The following is a 9,459-nucleotide window of genomic DNA, read 5'->3' as shown; positions in this document are numbered from 1 at the left end:
CCATCTGATAAACCAGTGAAATAGATGGATCTTGTGAGATAAAGAAACCGTGAGAGAGGACAAATGATCACGTGGCCTAGAGTGTCTATGTCTTCATATTAACAGCATTAGATCATAGCTTGTTTACACAAGGTACTCACAGAGATCAAAGGAACAGATTATAAGGAGATGAACTCCTATGTGGTGATTGCTGCTACAGATTTCGATATTAAACCAAGTCTGGTCATAAGAAAGAAAATAGATACACTAAATGTAGTAAGCAGCATATGGATCACTGGATAAGATAAGATAAGATAAGAGAACAGATTTGTTCCTAAGCTGATTCATGGACTGAAGCAAAAGCAGCTGCATAAAGTATATAAAAGAAATTGATCACACATGATCATTGATCTTGGAGTTGTGTAAAAGACAATCCAATAACAGTCCATATACATATGAGAATTTATAAAGAAATTCCTTGTGCTTATACTAAACCTAAAGAAGGTTAGTAGATATATAATGAAATCTATGTGGGTGTCTGGCTAAAAACGTCCAGCCACTACAAGAAAACAAGTAGATACCGACTGAAGAATCCGTAGGGAAACAGTCGCAAATTACGTATTACGACTGAATAGCGACTAAACGTTATGGTCGTCAATCATCGTGTCGGTAATTAGAGCGGTCGGGAATCGGTCGCTAAATTACGACTACCTTACGACTAAATTACAACTAATTAAATCAGTCGAAAAATAGTCGGGCAACAGTCATACTATATTACGACTACACTACGTCTAATCTACAACTACTTTCTTGACAAGTATTTCGTTTAAATGCAGTAGTTAATCAGTCGGATATTTGAAGTCGTTAATCAATCGGGTTCTTGTAGTCGTTAATCGGTCAGTTATTTGCAGTCGTAAGTTAGTCGGTATTTGTTAGTCATAAATTAGTCGGTAATCGTAGTCATAAATTAGTCAATATATTTCTGACTGATTAGCGACTACAGTTATTTTATGAGTCGCTATTTAGTCGTAAAATATTTCTATTTTGCTAACTGTTTTACGACTACATTCTGACTTCTTTTTTGTTATTTTAATTCCTAATTTTATTATTTGTGCTTTCTTGTTTGTGATGCTATTATATAATAAAACAATATTTATTAAACAAATTGTGAATTTGAAAACACTAGTTAATTTTAAACCTGAAAATGTGAACCACCGAGAGTTTACAAAAAAAGTTACCTACCACCGAGAGTTTACAAAAAAAGTTATCTACCACCGAGAGTTTACAAAAGATGTTGACAAACAACTAAACAAAAGTCAAGTTTCATGTCCAAGAGACATAAACAAGAAAGTATGATGGTGGAATTAGTAGATACGAACTGATCAAATCTATGATCAGTTGCAGACAGAAACTTCTTCACTACAGCAAATTCATTGATCTGCTTTGCTTGCTCTGCAATAGTAGCACCCTGCTCTGCAATAGTAGCACCTTGCTCTGCAATAGTAGAGCCCTGCTCAGCAATAGTAGTAGCCTGTGCTGCATTAGAAGCAGCCTGCTCTTCTATTTTGCGGTGAGCTTCTTCAAGCTGCTTATTCATGTCAAGGAATGCAGAAGAAGAGACCTCACTGTACTTCCGTTTACCATTGACGAGAGTTTGCTGGAGGCTTCCAATGCCATAGTAATGTCCTCTTTCATCTGTGAAAGTAGACTACAACAAAAAAATAAAATTGTTACTATAAAGCAGAAGAAAAGAGTATGAAGTATAAAGAGAAATTTTTTTTTGAAAGAAACAGCTTACCAAAAGGAATATCTCGGTATCCTCCTCTATGGAGAGCTGTCGATCATTGGAAGCACCATCTGAACTCTCTGAGTTTTCAGCCTCAAGGGCAGTCAACTTGGCTTCTTTGTTCTTCTTATATATCTCTGCAACCTGCTCAGCTTTCAAATCAACATAGGTCCCATCCTTTTTTGTATGTGTCTTGATGTAAACTTCACCAAGAGAAACTGGTCTGCCCAATTCTTCAACCTAAAATGGTAAAAAAAAAAGCAAAGGTTAATGATACAGATTGTTTAACTTTTATGAAAGGAGCAAAAACAGCTTACCATTTCATATTCGATTTGTTGGAAAGACTTCTGGCCAGTGTTGTGCTTGTGTGGACCAAGTCCGTTCCGTTCAGACAAACGAGCCACTGATGCAGTTTCACTTTTTTTTTTCGCTGCAGGAGTGTCCCAATACGCTGTCATTTCTTCCCACAGAGTATCATGGATCCAGATTGGTTGCTTTCGTTTCCTCCTACAAATGCTAACCATGTCTTTCATACGTAGCTGACATATGCTATCAAATTTTTCCTGGACAAGACCAGTGTGTATTTGACTCCAAGTTTGAGTTTTCTACAAAAAAAACACAGAGAAAGTTGATGTTAAAAGTCAAATTAAACAAAAGTTGAGATTTAATATAGAAGATAAAAGACTTAACTGCAAATTCTATAAATATTGTCACGACCAAACCTTTGAGATCCTCCGGGTCAGTTTCCCTTTGTCACGACCAAACCTCAAAACACAGAAACAAAATAATGAATTTATTAGATCGGAACAGAAGTAATAAACCAGTGACTAAGCCAACCAAAGCAAGCCAAATTTAAAGACAAAGTGAGCTTACATCAGACACTCTAAACATTCAAGTGAACTGAAAAAGGTGTGAGCTAAGCAAGCCTCGTATAGTATTCAACCAGCTAACTGAAAAAACTGTGAGCTAAGAAGTTAACCCTCAAATAAAAAAACTCAGTGAGCAATAAAACATTCACAAGTTAATATTTTCCTGTTTGCAAAGCCTCAAGTAAATTAAGTGGCATAAAAAACAATCAAATATATTATTCAACCAACAATTTCACTAGTGAGAATGTCAAGTCAATTTTTTTAAAAAATATATATATAATGCTCAAAAGTCAGAATCATACCATGTTGTTCCAGGCTCAAAGTTTGGGGATAGGATGGGTATGTCGCGGCCCCGATTTGGCTGGGAAATCAGTTCGTTGATTTGACGCAAGAACCCATCAGAGAGAGTTGGGTTCACAGCTTCTGGACGTTCTGTACTCGCAGAGTCTTGAGCCTCAGAACTGCTCGGACCATTTCGCGCTGCTGACGTTTCAGTCCGTCGAGGTTCTGGAGGTGGAGGTGGAGATGGTTGAGGAACATGCGCAGAAGCAGCTTCAGTTTGTGCATGTGAGTCTTGGAAGAGTTGCCTCGGAGGTGGGTAGTCACTCACGCCTGGTGGAGATCGGCGGTTGGGGACGGGAGGAGCCGTCGTCCTAGGGAAGAACTGGTACTGCGAGGGAAGGGGAGATTGTTGGGATTGTTTCTGCTTCTTTTTCGATCCCATCGTTTCAGAAAGAGATGAGAGATTAGGGTTCTTTCGGGTTAAAAGATAGATGAGGGTTTCTGGATTTCGCTTTTGATTTCGACAGAGTGAGAGATTTGGATAGAAGGTGATAGATTTTCGAGAGAGAGTGAGAGATTTAGGACTAGGGTTCTTTGTGTTCTGTCGGCATCGAGAGAGAACGAGAGAATGATGTATATTAGTGTTATGCTTAGGTGTTTGTCTTTATTTTGATTTTGGGTATAATTGGGCTTAGCGGGATGGTAAATTTGGTTAGGCGGGATTGTGGATTTGGGTTAGGCGGGATTTAGAAAATTAGTTTGTTTTGGTTTTACTTTTTTTTTTGGTTTCGCTTTTGTTTTGGTTTTGCTTTTTTTTTAATCACTTAACAATATCAAAACACGTTATTAAAAAGCAGCTAACATAACATTATTTTCACATTATAGAAAAAAAAATAACATAAGTTTAGGGATATGACTTACAATTTATTGTAAAATATTTTAGTATGGTGTTTTTCCATCTTCACCATCATCATCATCAGAAGAAGAAGATTTATTACATTGGAATTCATCTTCCGATTCTTCATCTTCGACATCAATATCGAGATTTATCGGTTCTCTTCGAACATGCGACAAATGGTCGACTGCTAGATCTTCAATTGTAGTCATCAATACAGCATCATCATTGTCTTGTTGTAACAGTGTCGATTCTTTGTCTTCGTATTCTCCTGAAATAATTCCCCTCGGGTTCACTTTTAAGACATTGTACCACGACTGTTTTGGTTTTTTTACATACGGATACGAGATGTAACAAACTTGATGTGCTTGAGATGCTGTTATCAAATAATAAAAAGTTAATAATATATTTATGGACATTAATTAATATGTATAAATAATACATACCTAGAATAAATGGTTCGTATTTATAGTATTTCCTCGATGAAAGAATGTCTACGATGCCACTGTTGCTCCGCCGAGTGCCTCTGCCAATTTTAGGGTCATACCATTTACACTTGAAAAGTGTGATTTTCAAATCCACCGCCCCCTCGTACTCAATTTGAATGATATCAGTTAAGATTCCGTAGTAATCAGCTTCATCTGATGCATTTGTATAACTCTCTCCTTTAACACATATCCCATAGTTACAAGTCTTTCGTCCCTCACCATGTTTCTGCGTATGAAATAAGAAACCTCTGCTGAAGTAGATGGGCCAGCTTTTGGCCTTATTCACAGGTCCACTCGCGATATCTTTGACCCACACAGGAAACTTATGTGTATTACTCCAGTAACAAACCTGCATATATATAAAATATCAATATATATAATTATAGACACAATAATTCCACTAATATTATTGCTGAAACATACATAATCTTTCACCCAAGTATGATATTCGTCAGCTCTCTTTGCGGAGAGTTCTTTCTCGGAGAGGTCTAGATATTTTGTAGATAGATAATCTTCAAACATCCTATATGAGTTCACCACCACAAATTAGTATAGTTAATTATTGTGATATATTGTAATAGAAGAGGATAATTACCAAATAATACCTCTCAAATGGCTGAAAATAATCACAATTTCGCAATACATATGAATGTGCGCAATTATAATCTTTCTCGGAAAGCCATATTTCTTGCATTTCCCCACTTGGACGACCAACATGCGTAAATATATCAGGTACTCCGGAGACATGATATACATGAACTTCACCTTCATCAAATCTTGTTAACCTGCACAAATTAACGATCCACATTACATAAAAATATGAGTACACAATAAAAAAAAAGTGAATCGATCTCTAGAATAATGAAAGTGTTTACCTTGATTTTGTTTGTATATGATCAGCAAAGTAGTGCTCAGTAAAGTAAGCTATCTCCTCATTGATATATGATTCAACAATCGATCCAGCAGCAAATCTTTTGTTCTTTGCTTTTGCTTTCAACTTTTTGAAATTCCTTTCAAAGACATACATCCACCTATAATTGACAGGTCCTCCTAGTTCAGCTTCGTATGGGAGGTGTACAGGGAGATGCTGCATTACATCAAAAAATGATGGTGGAAAGATCTTCTCTAAATTGCAGATGATCAAAACAATGTTTTTCTTTAGAATTTGGAGACGATCTTTCTGCAAAGTTCTCGAGTAAAGGTCACGGAAAAATAATCCAACACCTACAAAATTTAAAATATTATTGATAATTATAGATTAAGTTGTATCATTTAATATAAAATCAAAACAAAAATTTAGAACCTGATAACGCACGATGGACGTTTTTGCCAAGAAGCTCTGAAAAGATAAATGGAAGTAGCCGCTCCATAAAAACATGGCAGTCATGACTCTTCATGCCAGAGAACTTGTTGTTCTCTATATCAACACAATTAGCTAAGTCTGAAGCTTAACCGTCGGGGAATTTAACTTCACATTTCACACATTCCAATAAACTTTTTTTCCCGGCTTTGTCTAATGTGTAGGGAGGAAATGGAGCTTGACCATCATCATCAACATGTAAGTGTGACCGATCACAAATCTCTGATATATCCAATCGTGACTGGATTGTGTCTTTCGATTTACCCTTCACATTCATAAGAGTATTCATGATGTTGTCAAAGAAATTCTTCTCAATATGCATCACATCAAGATTATGTCGAAGAATTAGATCCCTCCAGTATGGCAACTCCCAAAATATGCTTTCCTTGTGCCAATTATGGTACTTTCCATATCCAGGCTTCTTCTTTTCATGACCGTTTCCACCGCAAGAAGACGTTTTTGGTGGTTCAGCACCTTTTAAATGTTCAGAATAAACTTGCTCACCAGTTAAAGAAACAGGTGGAAATTCATTTAAGGCGTGTTTTCCCTTCAAGAAATCCTTTTTATTCTTCCTTAGTGGATGATTACAAGGAAGAAATCTTCTGTGACAATCAAACCAACACGTCTTCCTTCCATTAGACAGATAAAAAGCCTTTGTATCTTCCATGCAAATTGGACATGCCAATTTACCATGGGTCGTCCATCCGGAAAGCATGCCGTACGCCGGAAAGTCGCTTATCGTCCACAAAAGCACGGCTTTTAGGTTAAAATTTTGATTCAAGGACACATCGTATGCTTCAACTCCAGTTGACCACAATTCTTTGAGCTCTGCGATCAGAGGTTTGAGGAAGATATCAAGACTAGCTCGCGGATGCTTTGGCCCAGAATTTAGAATTGTAAGAAACAAGTACTCCGTTTTCATGCACATACCCGGGGGCAGATTGTACGGAGTCAAGATCACAGGCCACAGCGAATGATTATGAGACATCCCAAATGGATTGAATCCATCTGTACATAATCCAAGATAAACGTTACGCGGTTCTTCGGCAAACTGGGGATGTATTCCTTGGAAGTTTTTCCACTCGGCCGCATCAGATGGATGACACATTTCTCTGTCTTTTGCTTGGTGTTCAGCATGCCACCTCATTGCCGCTGCAGTCTTCTTGCTCTGATACATTCTTTTCAACCTATCAGCTATAGGTAGATACCACATACGACTATATGGTACTTTCGTTCTACGTCGTTTGTCTCTCGGCTTCCATCTTTCTGCACCACAAAACTGGCACGTATCCCACCTTTCATCTTCTTCCCAAAATATCATACAATTGTTGATACAAACATCAATTGTATAATATGGGAGCCCTAAATTGCGCATCAACTTTTCTGTCTCATAGTTTGAGTCGGTTGCCATGTTTCCATCAGGTAAATAGTCATTCAGCATTTGGCACACCGAATCCACACATTTTTCACTCATATTATAATCTGCCTTAGTTTGCAAGACTGGAGCAGCTAAGGATAACTGCGAGTGACCTTCACGACAACCATCATACAAGGGATTTTTTGCTCCTTCTAACAAATCATAAAACTTTTTTGAATGGTTGCATGCATCGTCTACTACATTCTGGTAACTACCATCCGGGTAACTACCACCCTGGTGATAATTGTCAGAACTCACATTATCACGAAAAGCATCATTTACCATATCAACATATATATCTTCAGTACCAACTTCTTCATTACCACTTAAATGTGTCGGGTCAACATGACTCGTTCCTAATGCCATATCAATTTCTTATCCATGATTATACCAAACATAATAATCTTGCATGAATCCTCTACTATATATATGTTTCCAAATTTTTGACCCCGGAAGAAATTTATCGTTTTTGCAAACACTACATGGACAGAAAAATTTACCCCCGTTGCTTTGCGTGAGAGGCTGACTATTGGCAAATGTCATGAATTGATCCACCCCTGCTACGAATTCTTCCGAGAAATCTCCCGTCCGTTCATCGATCCTCTTGTACATCCAATCTCGAAAATTAGCATTGTTGTTATTTCCCGACATTGTAACACTTCAAACAATCTTTTTTTTTTTGTCTTTCACGATTTTGTTTTTTGAAATTTGTTTCTACGGTTTATCAGCAGAAATGTGGGGAGACACCGTCTGTATTACATTGTAAATTGCCTGACTTATTAGCGACTAAAGACTGACTAACCAAAATATTAGGTACAATGACCAAAAATGTAAAAAACGTGCTATGTACCGGTTTTAACCGACTGATTAACGACGAAATAATGACCACATACGCATAGTCGTTAATCAGTCGCTATTTACCGACTATAATGCGAGTGAACATTTCCGACATGGTATTAGTCGCCAGACAGTCGTTATTTAGCGACTAAACTACGACTGGTTGTTGTACATACGCATAGTCGTTAATCAGTCCCTATTTACCGACTATAATACGACTGAACATTTCCGACATGGTATTAGTCGCCAGCCAGTCGTTATTTAGCGACTAAACTACGACTGGTTGTTGTAGTCGTTAATTTGCGTCTGTTCTGCGACCGTTTTTCTGCGTCGCCAATTAGTCGCCTAACAGTCGTGTCATAGTCGTTATATTTTGCGACTACCTTTTCAGTCGCAATCCGTGGTCGGGAATCACGTGTTTTCTTGTAGTGAGCACACCAACTAAGAGCATCCGGCTCTCTGGCCAAAAGCGTCCAGCCCTCAGGCTATAAGCATCCGGCCCCTTCTACCAAGGATGTCCGACTCATATCCTTTGATCACGGCTAGTATAAAAGATCAACCAACAGGTTATAATCCGACATCAGATCCCTTAAGGATCCGGGATAGCAGAATAGTTTACAGCTGCTGTGTAACCTACACAAGACTTTGTCGTGAGGACAATAGGAGATATTTGATCTACCCTTCCCGGTCGGATACCAAAAGTATTGTAAGCCCGTGAAGTCAAGATCCATGACCTAACAATATATATTAAGCGTGTGATATGATCCACAACAACTAAGGTCATGAGACGCCATCATATGGCATTACCTAAGGCAAATGAATCAATGTCCACATCCATGAGTGTGTTCGGCCTAAGAGCCACAGCAATGAGTGATCATGAACACTCATGAAACAAGTAGTGAACATGTATAGACAAGGTCTATGACCTGGACGTAGATCGACCAGATTGAAACATGGTCGAAAGATAAACCATATTTAGTATGATGTCCATAAGTACTTGGTCTGTCCGACCTAAGTAAAGGAGTTTGATAAGTAGACAGTCACGTCTAGACTATGGACAGATGCAAACACGTTTTGCAAAGACCAACATGTGATGCCGAGGACAATATGGTTCACATTGCTTAGCATACATACTTTAAACGGGACACTCAATGTCAAAGGACATGAGAAACGACCTAAGAGGTCTAAGTGGTCTTAATTACGGTGCAGTAATGAAACTGGCCGATTACTCCCTTCCTACACAGATAGGATAGATCACGCATCAAGATGCGTAGTATGTAGAACCTACACCGCGGTTCACATCAGGGGGAGTAGTGCGTGTTGTACTCTTTTTCCTTCATCATGGTTTTGTCCCACTGGGTTTTCCTGATAAGGTTTTAATGAGGCAACATTAAGCGTACTACAAATCTTGTATGGTTATGGCATCCAAGGGGGAGTGTTATGAACATTGTGGATTGCCATTAACCAAGACAAGAAGAGATAGCCCATCAGGCCACGACCAGGCCCAACCACAGCCGTGTCCAAGAGGAGAGAGAGTTGGCGACTG

At 38.4% G+C, this 9,459-nt stretch overlaps 1 protein-coding gene across 6 annotated transcripts; it reads right to left on the bottom strand.

Moving 5' to 3' along the window:
* Positions 1–1,151: 1,151 nt before the first annotated feature.
* LOC106357764 lies at positions 1,152–8,704 on the bottom strand. 6 transcript variants are annotated; one of them, XR_007318952.1, is made up of 6 exons: positions 2,937–8,704; positions 2,639–2,724; positions 2,456–2,530; positions 2,083–2,370; positions 1,778–2,005; positions 1,152–1,687 (listed from the first exon to the last, which is right to left on the bottom strand). XR_007318952.1 is itself a non-coding variant. In XM_048746361.1 (6 exons), the coding sequence occupies exons 4-6, from the start codon at positions 2,296–2,298 to the stop codon at positions 1,262–1,264; spliced, it is 870 nt and encodes a 289-aa protein (XP_048602318.1). In that variant the 5' UTR covers positions 2,299–2,370; positions 2,456–2,530; positions 2,639–2,724; positions 2,937–3,806; the 3' UTR covers positions 1,152–1,261. The 6 variants fall into 6 exon arrangements, 3 of the variants coding, with proteins under 3 accessions (XP_048602318.1, XP_013652914.1, XP_048602317.1); XM_048746361.1 differs by having other exon boundaries at positions 2,937–3,806; XR_007318950.1 differs by having other exon boundaries at positions 2,456–2,724.
* Positions 8,705–9,459: the final 755 nt, after the last annotated feature.

This window comes from Brassica napus, chromosome C2 (assembly GCF_020379485.1).
Source record: "Brassica napus cultivar Da-Ae chromosome C2, Da-Ae, whole genome shotgun sequence".
Classification (NCBI taxonomy): Eukaryota; Viridiplantae; Streptophyta; class Magnoliopsida; order Brassicales; family Brassicaceae; genus Brassica; species Brassica napus.
Note: the sequence above shows the minus strand (reverse complement) of the source record. Positions and strands in the feature narration are given on the sequence as shown.

Excerpts from the sequence above, each read along its gene's own strand:
- LOC106357764 (XM_048746361.1), bottom strand. The coding sequence starts at position 2,298 with ATGAAAGACATGGTTAGCATTTGTAGGAGGAAACGAAAGCAACCAATC. Across the intron at positions 2,006-2,082 it reads AACAAATCGAATATGAAATG|GTTGAAGAATTGGGCAGACC; the intron begins GTAAGCTGTTTT and ends TTACCATTTTAG. Across the intron at positions 1,688-1,777 it reads ATACCGAGATATTCCTTTTG|TCTACTTTCACAGATGAAAG; the intron begins GTAAGCTGTTTC and ends TTTTTGTTGTAG.